The 19041-nt window shown below is 34.6% G+C and overlaps 1 protein-coding gene across 1 annotated transcript; it reads right to left on the bottom strand.

Moving 5' to 3' along the window:
- Nucleotides 1–951: 951 nt before the first annotated feature.
- LOC121731849 lies at nt 952–9265 on the bottom strand. Its single transcript, XM_042121522.1, has 3 exons — nt 9127–9265; nt 4262–4490; nt 952–2757 (listed from the first exon to the last, which is right to left on the bottom strand). Exons 1-3 carry the CDS (start codon nt 9225–9227, stop codon nt 952–954), a joined length of 2136 nt encoding a protein of 711 aa, XP_041977456.1. The 5' UTR covers nt 9228–9265.
- Between the last annotated feature and the right edge of the window lie 9776 nt (nt 9266–19041).

Genomic DNA, 19041 nt, shown 5'->3' with positions numbered 1-19041 from the left:
TGGCTGTCCGCTGTCGCTAACTCACCGGAAAGTCATCGCGGCGTTACCATGGTAACGTCCAAGCAACGTCAGGCGCCTCTACGTCGCTGCAAACGCTGTTTTTCTTAAAGTTAAGTTTAAAACGTCTTCCTGCTCTCAGGAAATACGACCGTTGCCGGAAAATTACGAAAATTTCTATGCGCATTATCACTTTGGGAGCACTGTACGTAGTTTATGTTCATAATTTAAGCTTCGGCTATTTTCGTATCCGTTCGGCCCGCCCTGCCTCATGTCTGCCCTACCTCGGGGCAGATCTAGATGCCAAAAACGCTAAATGACCCGGTTTCTAAGTTTTTTTTTTACAGGATTGACCTATTTATTAGCGCTATAGTACAGGTTCGCTCAAACGTTCGGTCAAAAAACTCCTGAAACGATGATTGAGACGACGATACGCGTCGCCTCAACCACCGAGTTATTTTCTGCCATATAATTATTGTAGCTTCTTCTTCTATTTTCTTTTTGTCAAATATAACATGCCATCAAAATTGGTCGAGTAATTTCAGAGATGTGAGTAAACGAATTTTTAATCTTTATTTTATTGGAAAATATTAGTATAGAATAGTAATTAAATCAATGCTTTGAAAAAATTAACATTGAAATCTTCCACAAACTCATCGATAATATTAATTTTACGGATATTTATTGTAGCAGTAAAATAACGTTAAATTTCTAAAAATTTATTAATTATAGCACCAAAACCAAATTATCTGTACGACTCGTAAATGGAATGAACACTTATTATGCAAATTTCCATAAAGTTTAATACTAGTAATTCTCAAATTCTATTGAAATTTCCATTGAAACATTAAAATTCGTAGAATGCGTAACATTCTTCTCCCATTTTTCGTACTTTATAAAACACTGATAAACAAATAAAATATTTTAAACAAATTAAAAAATAATAAAAGTATTTCAATGAATACTCTCATAGACTTTTTCATGCATGGAATAGTAGGGAAGCGACTCGTAGAGACTGCAAATTGGTGAAGCATTCCCATCGGTTGACGATCGGTCGCAAACCAACGAGTTAGATCGCCAATCCCGTAGCTGCTCCTCGGTGGGCGAAAGTGCTGAGATATAGCTAGCGTCATTGCTCTTACTGCTCCTCATAGAAGTGGACCGCTCGTAGCAGCTCTGAGGAAGCAGCTCGTTCTGCGGCAGAATAAATATCTTCTCCACCACATCATTCGCATCCGCCATATTGTCTTTCCTAAGGGGCACTTCAGGTGGAAGAACCAGCGCGTCTATGGTCTTATGTTTCACTAAAAGTATCCTTTTGTTCCTTTTCAAAAGCGTTGGGTTCTTGTTTATTATTATAAATACACATGTAGCTCCACATAGTAGACAAGCTAAAGCTGTGCACATGTGAATCAGAAATTTTAAAATGGTAGTAATTCTCCTGTTCGGGACTTTAACGAAATCAGATAGTTTGTATTTCAGACACTTCTCGTTCTGTATGTCACCGGATGTGGTATCGAACAGGCAAAACGTGTAATCCTCATCCAAACTAGAATAGAATACCTGAAGCACATCTGGCACAGAATTGATGCAATAGATATCAGATTTGTTATCGCTCTCGAACCACATTACCCCGTCATTAGATTTCCCGGTAACAGATAATTCGATCATTGAGAATTGCATTGAATGGCTAGTGTATACTGGTCGGAGCCACGTTGAATTTCCACTAAATTCGTCATTAGTGACAAACGTTTTAACGCTTCGGATTTGCTTGTACACATTCTCTTTCATCCGGTTCGATAAGCATGTATGGTGTATTGTTGGCATCACGTAGCGACCGCCATTTTTTTTAAATGATAAATTATCCTCGTAGCAAGCTGCCGTGTTACGTATTATTGTACTTATACTTAATTTCTTGCACATATCTATTTGATACTCGGGAAGGGTGGTGGACTTATTCGATTCCCTTTTCTCGCAATATTCTTCTAGTTCGGAAAAAGTGATACCTCTTTTAATGTCGGGATAGTAGCAAGTCGGCTCCACCATAATGGCGCCTTTAGTGTGTAAAGTTCGGAGGTCTGCTTGTGAACAGGAGCACAACCAGAAATTTTCGTGCAAAGCAATTCTTATCGTTTCTGACATTAAAAGCGGTTCGAACAATCCAGACGGTATGGTGACAAGGTGGTTATCGTTCAAATACAACAGTTCTAAACTCTTCATAGGTTCGAATGTTCCAGCACCTATGAATGTGATTTTACATGAGTTCAGATAAAGTATTTTACAGTAATGCAGGGACTGAAACGTGACACTGCTTAGGATGTCGTAGAAAACATTAAAGGACAGGTTCACTTTCTCCAACTTCAAGAACGTGGATGATCCAGTGACGTTGACAGGATTCCAGAAATGTAATGCCTTGATGTCCAAAAGAGCTAGGGTGTCATCGACCGCTTCCAACGAATTCTCTTGGATGCGACCAAAGGAGCAGTCCTTTAGGTAAAGTTCTCTTAGATTGGATAGTCCCAGAAACGTGTCCTCTCTCCATGTAGATATTTCTATGCTATCGAGAACGAGCGACTTTATTCCGTTACTCGCCGGGTCCATGAATGACCCTGGTGTGATATATTTCAAGTTGCCTTCTACTATAGATAGTTCGCGAATGGTCGTTCTGACTCGAGCGAGCCAATTCTCTGGGAGGATCCCATCTCGAAATATAGGTCGGATCATAGCCAGGGTGATGCTTTCGCAAGCGGTATCTGCGTCCTGTAACGAAAACGTAACATCATTTACCTGAATATAATATCGGCATTTCTTACATAAACTTGCAAATAAATTCAAATACAAAGCAATTTGTAAACATTCAAGCAACTTTTATTTTGGCAGCATTAACTAAAGTATAATTTTAATAATGAGTATATAAATCTTGTTTCAAATTACAGACAATAATAAGATAAGAAAAAAATGGAGTAAAAGAGAAAAGTTAAGGAAAAACCGACGCAATATAAAGTAGCCAATAGCCATGCATTACATTGAAAATAGCACAGTTCGCTAAATTTTGTTCAACGTATTTAAATTTGAAAAATAAAAATTGACCAAGTGTGAGTCGGACTCGTGCACGAAGGGATCCGTACCATTATAGAGCAAATTCAGGGCAAATATTGGGGTATTTGTATGGGATTAATATTTTATTTTAATATTATTATTAATACACATAATATAACCAAGGACTTTGTGAAATATTCAAGTGCCTACTTGTTGCCATTATTGATATAGAGCAAAAAAGGCTAAAAAAATCATGTTTGTTGTATGGGATGTATCCTTAAATATTGATTTTATTTTGAATATTTTTTGTTATACCGGCAACAGATATACAAAAAAGGATATGGGCGAACAGTCCATAGACGGCCCCAATTTTATAATAAAAAAAAACACATACACTATCTATAAAAATTTCAACTCTCCAGCTATTACCGTTCTTGAGTTACAACCTAGAGACAGACAGACGAACAGACGGACAGACGGAGTGACAACGAAGTCTTAGTAATAGGGTCCCGTTTTTACCCTTCGAGTACGGAATCCTAAACTTTTAGAGGTCATTGTAATTAGCTAATAATATTATACTTTAAGCACAACGCCCTTTCTCTAGCAAATATTTTGTTTCCTTACTTCCAAAGGTTGTCTGGAAGAAATTGCTATTTAGTAATGAGACCGCCTTTGTGTACTCGTCATTTTATGTGTTTCTGTTGTATGTGTCTCGATGTAACTATGTGCACAATAAAGTATACTAGAGATCGCCCAATGGTCGAAATTCGACTTTAGTTTCAATGACTATAATGACGACGAAAAATATTGACTTCATCATATATTTTCATCTAATAGTATCTAAGAATTCAATAAAAAAAACTATAATCCATTTTCAATTTGTTACCTTGTTGTCAACAGACTTCAAGCATAGTTTAAAAGAGTATTCGTATGTTTATGCTTGTCACTCAAAAATCTGTCATTTTTCCTAGTGTGTGTGTTGTAGTGTATGTAAAGTTTTATTTGTTAAAAAAATGTATGATAAAAGCATAATTTCAAAATAATATTAGCTCGATGCACTCCTTCACCATATAAACTATAACTGTGCAAAATTACATTCACCTACGTTTCCCCGTTTTTCGTCAAAAGGGATCCAAAGTTTTCGGCTCACGTATTAATATATAGGTTCTAGTCTATACTATTCTAAGAAAAAACACGAAAAAAAAAAAACTTTGAAGGCACTGACCGATGCCGCTATAGTGATTTGCGAAGTGTCATCATTGATGAGGTCGATGTCAGAACACGTGACCCGGCACTTGCTGACTGAGCATTTCGATGACACGTCACTTCCTTTACCGTCTCCTCTTAATGTCATCATCAGTATCATGATGAAGCTGGTCACGATGATGGTGCCGAAGAACATGTGGACCAATAGATGAATGCATCCAGATTTCGGGGGGCTATTTTTCATTACCCTGGCAAAAATATTAAGCTTCTATTAATATAAAAGATAAATAATAGTTAAGAAAAAACACGCCATTTTAATTTTAATTATAACAAACTAGCGACCCGCTCCGGCTTCGCACGGGTATAAAATAAATTATGGCCTAAGTCACTGAAAAAATGATTAAAATCGATTCAGTAGTTTGATTTCAAATAAGTAATTTATATTCATTACTACCCGTGGCCCGCATTGATCGGTACTGCCGCAAAAGCTACTTACGTCCCGCAATTTTCAAATCTGTAATATCTTCGAAAATATTCATTTAAAATTAAAATCGTAATAATTATGCTATAAAAGGCCATAATCAATAATGTATTTAAAGTATTTAATTGAATAAGAATGGGGATTGTCCACTTTTTTTTAAATTTGCTCATTACAAAAACATTTCGAGGAATAAGGTCAGTGATCGTTTTTCTGTATATAAACGAAAAAAATACCCATTAGTTACTTATATTTTTGAACAAATATGTTTAACCTTTGTTTGACCTTCAATGGCGTTAAATTAGCAATAAATTCGACCAACATTACGTTTCAAACTTTTGGTGAGCTTCTCGTATCAGCTTTCACATAATGAGAACTTGCATTTGACGAACCAGCCATTATAAATAAGATTGAAAGGAAAAAACATACTGCAGAGGTCAATTATTGGCCGCCGATGATGACGTCAGAGCGAAACTTTAAAAATTTATTGAGAAAAAACTAGCCAGTGAATTTCAAAATTATTTAATTTATATTCTTAAAATACTTTTAAATTTTTTTTGGACAATGCCCATTATTGCCGTATTGGTTAAAATCGCTTCGAAAATTAGCCATTATTTGAAGTTAAAAGTAAATGACAAAAAATATGTTATTGTGGGATATATCCATAAGAGATGCTTCGGCACGATTGGGCCGGCTCGACCGGAGAAATACCACGCTCTCACAGAACCGGCGTGAAACCGCGCATAGGGCGTTTGTGCACTACACGTTAATATGAGTATCTCGTATTTTATGCCTAAATATGAGAAAAGTCACTTCTGACCTTTTTAACGGGGTACGAGTAATGCTGATTTGTCGGAAGTGCCAGAACCGACATTGTTGCTTGTAGAAAATCGACGATTGTTAAGTGATAACTGTTAATTTAAAAATATGTCCCATGTAGAAATTACCAACAAAACGACAACAATTTAAAGAAAAAAAATAGTTTTATGGACTTCTGTCAAATAAAACGTAAAAACAATGTACGTATGAAAATACTAAACATTTCTTATGATTTAAATAATTCAGAAAATCAAATTTTCATCCGAAATGAAAACTTACTTAAAACATTGAAATTAAAAGTTATTACTAACACTATTTTGTTGACTTTTTGATAGCATAACATAAATTAACTAAACAAAATAAAAAATAAAAAAATATATTAATTTTAAAGAGAAAAAGTTTGTTTTAAATTATAAAGAGAAAAAGTTTTATTTGTATTGAATGGGCTCAATAACTACTAAACTAATTTTAGAAATTCTTTTACTTTTGGATAGCTACATCATTTGCAAAGAACACAGGCTATGTATTATTCTGAAAAATATTAGGTATCCTACCGAAAATAGCAAAAATATAACCCAAAGTGGTAAAAATTTGCCAAAAATTTCATTATTTCGCTTCCGCTACGAAAAATACTGATGAGACATCAAAATATTGTTATACATATTTATAGTACTCATCATTATCTACAAAAAAGCCCAGGGCAGCTTATGTCTATCTTTTATGGTTAACGAATAATAACCATTACTTTCATTAAAAAAAAATTTCAAATCATCTCCTTCTAGCGTGACTTTTTTTGCATATTCGTTATTAATCCTTACCTACATAAATATCAAAATATTAATTGGAATTATGGGAAAAATAGAATTGTCCTTTAAATTATTACCATGAGCCAAATATTTTAGAAGTAAGGACAGTTTAATTAAAGCTCAAAATTAGGCTCAACGGCGGCGGCTACCACGAATGTGTAATGGAAAATATTATATTTGCAAGTCGAACGACCGGCTATCGATCTCATCTAGATCTTCCAAATATGCTGGAGAGATGATAGTGCCTAAATGTGAGGGGAATACAGAAAGTACTGACGAAGGACTGACTGTTTTGCAGGCCCATGAAACGAAGTTCGCGGAGTCAAGTAGTTCTTAAAAATTTCTACATTTTATGTCACTTACGTACCACCACAGCCTTAGTTTACATGAAAAATTGAGATTAGTATTTATCAGATTAATTATTCAAAAGCAGTCTTATTCATCCGAGATTTTCTCTGATCCATTGTGGTATTTTAAATAGCATTTTATATATTATTTTTGGAAATTATGTCACTTTTACATAATTTGAGTAAATCTTTATGTTTGTTGTATACCTGCTTAATAGCAAAATGCCAAGAAAATCTGGCTTTATTGCGGCTACTAGTCACCAAATCGCAAAACCATGAAAAATACGATTAATAAATAAAAAAATATATTAATTCATTATGTATGACGTGTGCCAACAAAAACCTAATTTTCTCACAAAAATTACCCATTTTAAAGCCTTCTGAAATTTCTTAAAAGTTGGTAAGCAACGACAGATATGGTACAAACTACAAGCGTCATTTAATCAATAAGAAAAGTAAATGAAATGATTATGATTTAGTAGTACTACCGACATTTTACCAATTTATAAATCCACATAATAATGTCTGAAGTGGCACTACCGACAATTTAACCATTTATAAAACCGATTAAAAATGTCGTATGTGGTACTACCGACATTTTACACATTTGAAAAACCGGTTAAGAACATTGGATGTGGTACATCCTACAGTTTTAAGTTACCTACGATAAATTAATGTTGATGAAGTTAAGAATTCATCTCATAATCAAATCTAAAGCAATAAAACATAAGCTATACTGTTAAAAATATTTAAAAAGATTATAAAGAATAGTAAATACCATTTTCCGCACTAGCGTTAGCTTTGGACATAATTACTTTATACTAGTCTTTTACTATATTTTTCTTAATTTTGTTGAGTACCAAGTTTTAATTGGCCGTGCTGATCTTGTAGACATTGAAAATGGCGTCGAAAAGTAAAAAAATATAACTACGGTGGCAAAAAATCAAGGGACAGCGCGACGTCCATTCCCTCCGTTAACATAGTCGGATGTGGCACATTGTGCGCTCTTACTCGCTTCCGCGTTCTGTTAATAACGTAGGTAGTGACTATCCGACATTGTTAGCGGGCAATCTTAGTAATATACGACCTTTTTAATGTGGCTATTTCAGAAACTACGCATAATATAGATTTTTTCTTTTCAGCTCACGATAGCCTTACGTAATTTCGGCATGGTGTGTCATCAGCAATTTAAAATATATTGCAAGTGTAATAATGCCAAAATTCGGATTCGTTTTTTCGGCCTACTGTGCTTAGACAATTAGGCTAATAAAAGCGTATTATTATCTAGATACTTTCTGATGTTTTCTAACAGGTCTTATGAGTTCAATAAGCTCACCAATTTATGAATTTTGTGATGCTGTTGAAAAAACTATACAATCCTAATTCAGGACTAAAAGTATTTATGGGACAATTGTTATAAAAATAGCTACAGCCCCTTAAGTGTAAGAAACATTGCAAACAGACAGAAACGTTTTCGCATTTATGATTTTAAGGCGACGCCTTGATAATTTGGCTGTTATGATATCGATTTTTCTTAGCAATAACTAAAGCTAAGAAATTAAAGTTCATTGTCAGTATTCATCAGGTCTTTGTCTTTTAATTAATCATAGCATAACACGATTGGTCAACTTTTATAACACAGAATAATCAATCAAAAAGACCTCTGTAAAAAAAGGGATTCTAATTTTGCCAACAAAGGAGAGTGATTTAAGATTTCAAAATTTGTACATAAATCGGTTCGAGTATACACTTTAATTTGCCCATAGCTTAAATGAAATATATTTATGGTTTTTAAATTACGCGACAAAAACCATTTTGTCTCTTAAGGGCCTTCCCTACGGAGATTCCGTAATTTACCGTATTTAAAGCCTTATAACCTCAGAATTTAAAAGCTACAAAGTTATAATTAAAATACAGCAATAATCTACAGTATATCAATATTCCTTTCCCCGTTTTAACTTTTCCAATTTTGTTTAATATACTCATGATATCAGCTTCCAAAGTAAAACAAATTTATCAAAATTCAAGCATACATTCAGCATCTCCTTAGGATTTACAGATTACTTTTATTTGAAACACACGCCAATAGATCGACAATATCATATACTACAATGTACATATTCCCCGTTCTAAATTTTTTTAGGACAATTTCGAACTAAGTTAAGTAAAAAAATAGGGTTTTGGCGCGATCTCGGCAACGCGGCATATGTATGGCGAAGGTCGTTAGCTCGGGGGACGGCCTTAAGCCCTTTCCATTTCTTGCTGTTCCATTTCTTGTTTTCTATAAGAGGCCGGGCCGGCCTGTCATAGAAAACAAGCAATCTAAAACATAATATTGGATATCGGTTTTTACCGTAACGCTTACCTAACACTTCAGCGTGTGAGGTAAAAACAGACAGACAAACACGTCTTTTGTATTGATTGCCATTCTCACCTTATGACCGTCGACACCGTCATAATCTTCAAATAGGCACGATTTTCATGGCAAGTCCATACACCACTATCGGCGCGGGTCATTTGGGAGACAATCATCATATTGGTTCCAGCTATCGAGTGATAACACCGATAATATATCGTTTAACATGTGCCGGATAATCTCTGCAAACATTGTGATGGAGATCGAACGTATTTTCAATAGCAAGGTTCACTGCGTCATACTGTTATGTCATTTTGCGTCCATAACTATGCGTCATATTATGAACGTAAAGTAAAGAATTTGAAAACCCTGAGGTTTAGGAGAGAGAGCAAGCTGATAGAAGTTACTGTCAACACACGTTGAATCCCCCCCCCCCCCGGAGAAGGGGGGAGGGGGGGATTCAACGCCTCCAGCCTGCACTGTCCTAACCAAACTCGGAAATAACATGTTTCCAAGTTTGGTTAGGACAGTGCAGGCTGGTCACCTGATTGTCTGACAAGTAAGATGATCCATGCGTCGAATGGGCATGTAAAAAGTCGGTCCTGCGCCTGATCTCTCACCGGTCGTGTCGGTCTTCCGTCCCACTGGGTTATGAGAGTAAAGGAATAGAGAGTGCTCTTGTGTACTGCGCACACACTTGGGCACTATAAAATTACTCCTGCATACCTGGCTTGGTTTCAACGAAACCGGCCACCGTCACCGAAACCGGTGTGGGAGCTATTATTATTATTATTACATAGGATTCGAAAAATTACCTACTATATGGCCGTGCAAACTTGTAGACGTACACATAATTATTATGACATGTCGTAGCAAAAAAGGTTGTCAAACGTAAGTGGCTTTTATGAAGATTTTCCTGAACTGCAGACTCAGTTCAGGAAAATCTTCATAAAAGCAATAAGTTACAAACAACTCTAAGCAGTTGTTTAGCATAACTTTGTATGAAGATTTTTTATGAAGATTTTCCTGTAATATCTATAATTTTATACTAGCATTATACTTTTATAACTGAGCTTTTTTGATACGATAAAATCATTTTGTAAGATGGTAATCGGCTGTTGTCGTTTGTCATTAATCATCTGAGCGCCACTATTAAAAGTTATGCAATGCAAAACAATATCATAGAGTAGAATATGAAGCCTGCTACACCGTTTCGTTAAAATTTGTTACCTTACATTTTTCCGTGATAAAAGTATATTATTCCCTTTTCTGGGATTCAAAGTATCGCCATCGTAAATTTCACCAAAATGGGTTCAGATGTTAGGACTTGAAGAGGTTTGGACAGACAGTCACACTTTCGCATTTATATTTTTTTGGAACGTAGTTCCATATCGCGCGTTGCGCCTTGCGGGGGCTGGACCGAAAAAGTTGTAACGAAACTTTTTTATTAGTACCTGCATGGTAATGGAAGAGGGCGTTGATAGTTTTTTTTATATTGAATCTTTAATACTGTTAGACTAATAAAATATAATAATACACGGCCAATCTGTCATCATTTGACTTAATAAATCTGAGACTGTCGCAGGAATTATGTCTTAAAAAAAAAAGTCAGTATTTCGACAATAGAATATCAATAGAAAAGCGTTGATATTTGAAACTTATAATTTTATTTTTTATTTGAGGTCGAATTTCGACCATTGGGCGATCTCTAGTATTGAGAAATAGACTACTATATTTTATAACTTCGTTCCATCCGGGTGTTCCTTGACACCTCTCAAGTTTTTTTTATTATTATAGATATTGGAAAAGTATGGATTCCAAAAATAAGTATAAAGCTATATGCATCCTATATTAATTATTTAGTACTTATCTACATTGCTTGAATAAGGCTCAAAAAGTGTTTGTCAGCAATAGCAAGCTAACAATTATTCGAAATAAAGTTGTTGTTAATTATTAACTAAAATTGTTTATCATAAAGGTTAAGTATCTAATATACTACTGCTGTAATAGGAAAATATTTACCGTCGCTGTAAATGAACAATAATTATGTTTTCAATTTTCCCATTAATTAACGTAACACATAATGCAAAAGCCGTGTACGGCTTAGTGTTAACAGTATGAAAGAAATTTGAATGAATAATTAGGTTTAATCACATTTTATTTGTGTCATTTTTCTCCTGTATAACTTCTTGCTAGTTTTGTGTGCAATAAACTGTTAAATAAAAAATTCAAATTGAATTAAATTTCGAATGATAAAATAAAATAAATAAAATAAAAATAAAAATAGCCTTTATTCTACCACCATACAGGAATATTGCTACATTATTAATTATTATAATTATATTAGAATGTTGCTAGCAACATTCTAAAAATTTCGAATGAATAAAACATAATTATCGTGGCTAAGAAGTCTTCACAGAGAAACTGACCCTAGGCCTCTTCACGTTCATGTAATCTATTTTTAAATAAGCCATCCTGAACAGCCCTACACAGCAAGCAATCTGTTGTTCTGAATGTTATTTGCACCTTGTTTAGTAACAAAATAATATACAGAGTGTCATAAAACTAAGTGATAATACTTTAAGGTATGTATGACCAACTTATTTAAGCCTTTGTATGGGAAAACTTATAACACTGAAGCGCTTGGTCATACAAATTACGATAAAAATGTTTGCTCTTTCATAAGAATTGTCTCACTTTTTTGGTAAAAAAGTGGGCCCCCTGCGAGTTTCTTTCGCCGGTTCTTCTCGCAGGGTTAGTTCCCGAACCGGTGGTAGGTACCGTAATTTCGGTGATGATACGTATGTTAGATAAGAATTTTATACCTTAAGAGCTCACCTGACTCTAAAAATCAAACATCGTCCTTCTCTCTTCACACTCACGCCCGTCTTTCATATGCCAGGTGAAAAAGGACGGCGCGGAATCATCGCCGAGTTAGTTTTACTTGAATAAAAGACGAACTATAATGATTATGAAAAAAGTGTTTTGAGCAAATTTAGGTTTTATCAATACCTTTTTAGATATTAAAAAATATTAAAGAAAAGACAGCAAACTTCGAAGATCCAAGCAAAAATGTGTCTAAAACAAGGTTTTTCGTGAAAAAGAAACTATCGAGCATTTTTTGAGTAATCGTGTTTTCGTCTTGAGCATTTAATCTTTATGAACTGAAGTTACTTGTGTCAAAAAATCAGTTTTCTAGACCTTACAGATTTTGATATCTAGGTTAAAGTATGAAGTCAAGTTAGGGTCATATGGGCTCTTAAATTGTCACTTTCGGTGATGATACTATTAGATAATACTGTGTAGTGCTCCATAATTATTCCACGCGTCTGGCGTCCCTAATTTTCCATCAATCAGCCGACTCAATTCGGCAATTCCGTTTATTGATTCAACACACGTTAAGTAATTTGACGGCGCAATTGTATTCCGGAATTCCGGAATATTTCACGATGTGTCAACGTTTTGGACGATTGTAATTCCTGGGTCATACCTCACCGGGATGTCTAGGGTGGCCAGCGACGTTATCATGGCTACGTCTGGTGTCTCTTCGTCGGAGAAGATTTAAGAAAATACCCTGAAAAAATGTTTAATTATATGAGGATATCACTAAAATAAGCGACTGATTGAGTGACGAAGTATACAAAGACGTGCAAACAAATGGCAACGTCAACAGACGCCGCATGCGGAGCGGTCGACTCTGGCTACTTGGCAACGTCGCCAGTCAGTCGCCAGGTGAGTTACCCATCATTTTATCAGGCTTTGGCCCACCACACATTCCCATCCGCTGTATCTCCATTTTCACCATGAGCGTTATCTAACCACCAAAACCCTTTTGTATGATCTCAGGGAGCCCCCTGCCCGAGGGACATGCTAAAGCTGTAATTGTCGAATAACTAGTTCTTATTAATCATTATTATTATTACTTATTCAATTTGTCCTATTTCATGAACTTAGACTTCATTAAATACCACGGGTATCACTTCGTTTTGTTGATATTTCAATAATTCTATTTTTGCTGTTTTTGGCGTTTTTAAAAAGTAGGAAAATAATTATTTTCTTTCGAATTTTTTTCATGAGATCCAATTTGTAAGAGCAAAATAAAAATACAATAAACAAGTAAGCATAAATCGCTAAGAATGAAGTCGCTCATTTAATTGTCATCGAACTTCATTTAAGGTAAGTTCGTTTGATCTTCAATTGTGGTACACATATTTTGAGACAGTAATAATAGTTTATAAAAATCATTCAAGTGCGAGTCGGGCTCGCGCACAAACGTTTCCGTACCGTTCAAGAGCGAAAGTAAGGAAGAAATTGTGTTTTTTGTATGGGAATTCCTTAATGGGAAAATAATATCCTTAATAATTATTTATTTTATTTTAATATACTTAGTACACACATAATTGAGGATTTTGTGAAAATTTCAAGTGTCTACATGTTTCCATTATAGATTACGAGCCAAAGAGGCCAAAAATCACGTTTGTTGTATGAATATTTATTTGATTTTATCTTTAGTATTTGTTGTTATGGCGGCACCAGAAATTCAAGAGCGGTTCTTGAGGTACCTGGAGACAGACATACAGACGGAGCTGACGGACAGACAGACGGACATACATCGAAGTCTCAGTAATAGGGTCCCGTTTTTACCCTTTGGGTACGGAACCCTAAAAAGATAAAACCGCGTTCAAAATAAGTACGTATTTGAGATTTAAATTCTCTATCTCAAAAACTACTGATCCGATGATTTTCATGAAACTTGCTGTATTCGCTAAGTTGACGGATACCTAGTACAAAAAAATAATAATCGGACCTGTAGTTATTGCATAAGTACTTTCATGCACATTTGTTTAGATGATGTTATATTATAGACTCACTTACATAATTATTATAAGAAAACTATGCAGTATGGAAATATTACAATATGGTACATTACATACGGGTCAAATTGATAACCTTCTTTTTTTGAAGTCGGTTAAAAACGAAACTATCTTAGTCAAAATAATTAACTCACACACAAATCACAATACTTGTGAATTGTGATGTCTACTCTATAAAGTCTTCATCCTTCATATTTCATAATAATATTAAGTAATATATTAATATTACTTATAAATGGACTGAGTTCTAACTATATACTACCAGTGTTGCCAATTTAGCATATTTTATGCTAAATTTGGCATATTTTTACGCTGTTTAGCATATTTATTTGTTGTTTAGCATATAGAATATTTTTTAGCATATAATTATTTAATAAAAAATTTACCATGAAACAAGCGATCCGATTCAACTACTAAGCGTGTGTTTTAAAACAGAGTAATAATTACTCTGAAAAGAGTATTTATTACTTATTTATTATCACTACCACATTCTAAAGCCGAAATTGAATGCGTTTTCAGCCAATTGAATGTAGTTAAAACTTCGCTACCGCTTGTCAGTAAAAACTTTAAATGCTATTTTTAAATACATCAAATTCGGCCTAAAGAGGACAAGGAAAGCTGTTATTCTTACCAAGGAGAGTAATTATTATAGTTTGGACAATGAATTTTCTATTAAGTATACGTTTACATGTACATCAGCAGTATCAGCTATCGATGAAGAACAAGATATTAATATTTTGTTCGATAATTTAATTGATAAAACATTTAAAAAAATATAAAATAAATTGAGATTTTGTTGATTATTAAAGATTTAAAATTAAATAACGCTTTATTAGACCTTGAAAAGTTTTAGCATAATTTTATAGCAATTGGCATAATTTTGGCAAAATTTTAACAGCAGTTTAGCATATTCTGTATGAGTCGTGTTGGCCACATTGCATACTACAATCATCAATTAAACGTTTGAGGATATTATCAGATATCCCAAACGTACCAAAAACTATATTTAAGATTTTTATTATATTGACTTTGTATATGTGTTAGCTCGAGATAAGCTTTTACGTTATGGTAAGCGATAGCGCGATTCAGGCGCGATACTAGCGACATCTGTTAGTACACTTTGGAACTGTGGCACCCCTGTTTTCATAGTGTAAGAGCCGGCGAGGGTAAACATTTCTAGCTATAAAAAGTTCTCAACGCATGTTTAATGATGCAAATAATGTAGTTGCTTGAAGCCCACTTTTCTGGGTTAACCCTGGCTTTAATAAATTATGTTATTGCTCACGTTTATCTTACTTATGACAGAAAAGACAATATTAAGAGCTCACCTGACTCTAAAAATCAAACATCGTCCTTCTCTCTTCACACTCACGCCCGTCTTTCATATGCCAGGTGAAAAAGGACGGCGCGGAATCATCAATTCAATTCAATTCAATTCAAATCTTTATTTGCTCAAAACATGATAAAAAGATGTCACAAGCTTGCGTTAAACAGTACATGTTTTGCCGTTTTAATGGCATGCAAATATTACAATAAATAGGATCCTCTAAACTCACTAAAGTAACAGCCAAGTAACAGTCATCGCCGATTTAGTTTTACTTGAATAAAAGACGAACTATAATGATTATGAAAAAAGTGTTTTGAGCAAATTTAGGTTTTATCAATACCTTTTTAGATATTAAAAAAATATTAAAGAAAAGACAGCAAACTTCGAAGATCCAAGCAAAAATGTGTCTATAACAAGGTTTTTTGTAAAAAAGAAACTATCGAGCATTTTTTGAGTAATCGTGTTTTCGTCTTGAGCATTTAATCTTTATGAACTCAAGTTACTTGTGTCAAAAAATCAGTTTTCTAGACCTTACAGATTTTGAGATCTAGGTTAAAGTATGTAGTCAAGTTAAAGTCATATGGGCTCTTAATTGAATACGAGGCAATCATTACTTGGATTATTATTGTAATTTGTAACGAGCTGAAAGAATTGTCACAAGCGACAATTCCCACTCAATCACAGCAAAAATAAACAAATGTTACGAATATGAGATAACTGTAACTGGTTTTTAAAATAGGACGCAAGCTGATGGCAGTTATATTTGTTTGTGAAAACACGACTTCCATTCCCCGTGCTAGTTTTTACTTTTCATTCGTTTATTGCTTTGTAAGAGAGCCAGCGACAGCCAGACCTATCTCATTTCATAAAAACTTGGAAGTTTAAGGTTGTCTGACAGAGGAAAGAAACTGTAAAAATTATCGGTATTGGAAGACGAGATTCCAACAGTTAAAAATGCACTTTACTTATTATTATCGAAGTTAAGGTTACATGTAGACCTTCAGAACTGGATACCTCCTAAATCAACCGCGACCGAAACCCTCCAGTTGTTGGTCGTTATATTGAAGGTTACATAAAGTAAAATTTCAGCTATTATAAAATTATTAAAGTCTGGATATCTCTGGCTCTCGGGTTATAGTTCGTTTATTACTTACTTTTATGATTTATTTCGTTGCTGTTCAATTTTCATTTTACGGGGCGGTAAATGTGAGAGCTTACAACTGAAACTAAACAACTTTTTATCAATATTTCTTTCAAATGAAAACGTAGAGTCGTACTTATAAAGACGTTGTCTCGCATAGATTTGGTTGTGTTTTTTTTTTTTTTTTTAATGAAATAAGGGGGCAAACGAGCAAACGGGTCACCTGATGGAAAGCAACTTCCGTCGCCCATGGACACAGACAGACAGACAGACAGACATCAGAAGAGCTGCAGGTGCGTTGCCGGCCTTTTAAGAGGGAATAGGATAATAGGGGAGGGTAGGGATGGGAAGGGAAGGGAATAGGGGCGGGTAGGGAAGGAAATAGGGTAGGGGATTGGGCCTCCGGTAAACTCACTCACTCGGCGGAACACAGCGCAAGCGCTGTTTCACGCCGGTTTTCTGTGAGAACGTGGTATTTCTCCGGTCGAGCCGGCCCATTCGTGCCGAAGCATGGCTCTCCCACGTATAGTTTATAAAGTTATTATGACAAAACTCATATCAAATTAGTTTTGTCGTAATGTATTATAATATTACAATAATTTACAATTATAGATGTCTCATTGTATCTAATATTATAATTTATAATAATCAATCACTATACAATATACATAGTATTTAAAACTACCCAAGGGATTTGATGCGGTTTTCTTTAATAGATACTAGATAGAGTGATTAAAGAGGAAGGTTTATAAGTATAATAACATTCAATAAATAGTGGAGAAATACTGTTATTTTTGAGATTTCTAATCTGATGTCGTAAATAATTTCATTTTTTTCCGCTTACATTGCAAACGCAGGCTGAACCCTACGAGATTTATCAAAATAATGTTCTAAGTATTGTACATGTACCATCGAGGAAGTTGATTCCTATGCAATTGACAGACCAACGTTATTTGGTCGAATATGTCAATTCAATGTTAATTGTGATCTGTCAGCTGGGTTTGACGTAACGCAACCAAACTACTTAGGTCCCCGATTTGCATAGGAATCAACTTCTCTGATAGTACAATGAAAAGGTCCACAGAAAACCTCCCGATGGTATATGTCTATCTCAGGATATCCCACTATAACATTTTTTGTCATTTACTTTTTACTACAAATAATGGCTAATTTTAGAAGCGATTTTAGCCAATACGGCATTAATCCTTAATCAATTAAACTACATTGTTGATTTAATGTAGATTTATACCGCATAATCTTATATCTTTAAACGAGCAATTCTTGTATATATATATAATTGGAATCTCGGATTCGGCTCCAACGATTTTCATGAAATTTAGTATATAGGGGGTTTTGGGGGCGATAAATCGATCTAGCTAGGAATCATTTCTATAAAATGTCATTTTCATCGGATACCGAGCAAAGCTCGGTCAAACAGCTAGTATGATTTAAATGAATATATTTTCGAAGATATTACAGATTTAGCGGGATGTAGTTTTTGCGGCGGTACCGGCCATTAATGCGGGCCACGGGGCCCACGGGTAGTAATAACTAATAAGTAATTGATATAAATCAAAACTACTGAATAAATTTTAATCATTTTTTCAGTAAGTGACATAGGCTATATTACATTTTACTTATACCCGTGCGAAGCCCGGGCGGGTCGCTAGATAATAATATATTAATACGCGAGCGAAGAACTTTGGATCGGGTCGCTAGTATATTTTATAATTTCGTAAATTAATTTCCGCGTGCGCGATTTATAATTATTAATTTCCGCGTGCGCGATTTATAATTATTAAATAATTATAAATCGCGCACGCGGAAATTAATTTACGAAATTATAAAATATACTAGCGACCCGATCCAAAGTTCTTCGCTCGCGTATTAATATATTATTATCTAGCGACCCGCCCGGGCTTCGCACGGGTATAAGTAAAATGTAATATAGCCTATGTCACTTACTGAAAAAATGATTAAAATTTATTCAGTAGTTTTGATTTATATCAATTACTTATTAGTTATTACTACCCGTGGGCCCCGTGGCCCGCATTAATGGCCGGTACCGCCGCAAAAACTACATCCCGCTAAATCTGTAATATCTTCGAAAATATATTCATTTAAATCATACTAGCTGTTTGACCGAGCTTTGCTCGGTATCCGATGAAAATGACATTTTATAGAAATGATTCCTAGCTAGATCGATTTATCGCCCCCAAAACCCCCTATATACTAAATTTCATGAAAATCGTTGGAGCCGAATCCGAGATTCCAATTATATATATATACAAGAATTGCTCGTTTAAAGATATAAGATTATGCGGTATAAATCTACATTAAATCAACAATGTAGTTTAATTGATTAAGGATTAATGCCGTATTGGCTAAAATCGCTTCTAAAATTAGCCATTATTTGTAGTAAAAAGTAAATGACAAAAAATGTTATAGTGGGATATCCTGAGATAGACATATACCATCGGGAGGTTTTCTGTGGACCTTTTCATTGTACTATCAGAGAAGTTGATTCCTATGCAAATCGGGGACCTAAGTAGTTTGGTTGCGTTACGTCAAACCCAGCTGACAGATCACAATTAACATTGAATTGACATATTCGACCAAATAACGTTGGTCTGTCAATTGCATAGGAATCA

The sequence above is a fragment of the Aricia agestis genome, chromosome 11, assembly GCF_905147365.1.
Source record: "Aricia agestis chromosome 11, ilAriAges1.1, whole genome shotgun sequence".
Taxonomy (NCBI): domain Eukaryota; kingdom Metazoa; phylum Arthropoda; class Insecta; order Lepidoptera; family Lycaenidae; genus Aricia; species Aricia agestis.
The sequence above is the reverse complement of the archived record's forward strand: the minus strand, read 5'-3'. Positions and strand labels throughout refer to the sequence as shown.

Excerpts from the sequence above, each read along its gene's own strand:
- LOC121731849 (XM_042121522.1), bottom strand. The coding sequence starts at position 9,227 with ATGATGATTGTCTCCCAAATGACCCGCGCCGATAGTGGTGTATGGACT. Across the intron at positions 4,491-9,126 it reads ACGGTGTCGACGGTCATAAG|GGTAATGAAAAATAGCCCCC; the intron begins GTGAGAATGGCA and ends TATTTTTGCCAG. Across the intron at positions 2,758-4,261 it reads AAATCACTATAGCGGCATCG|GACGCAGATACCGCTTGCGA; the intron begins GTCAGTGCCTTC and ends TTTTCGTTACAG.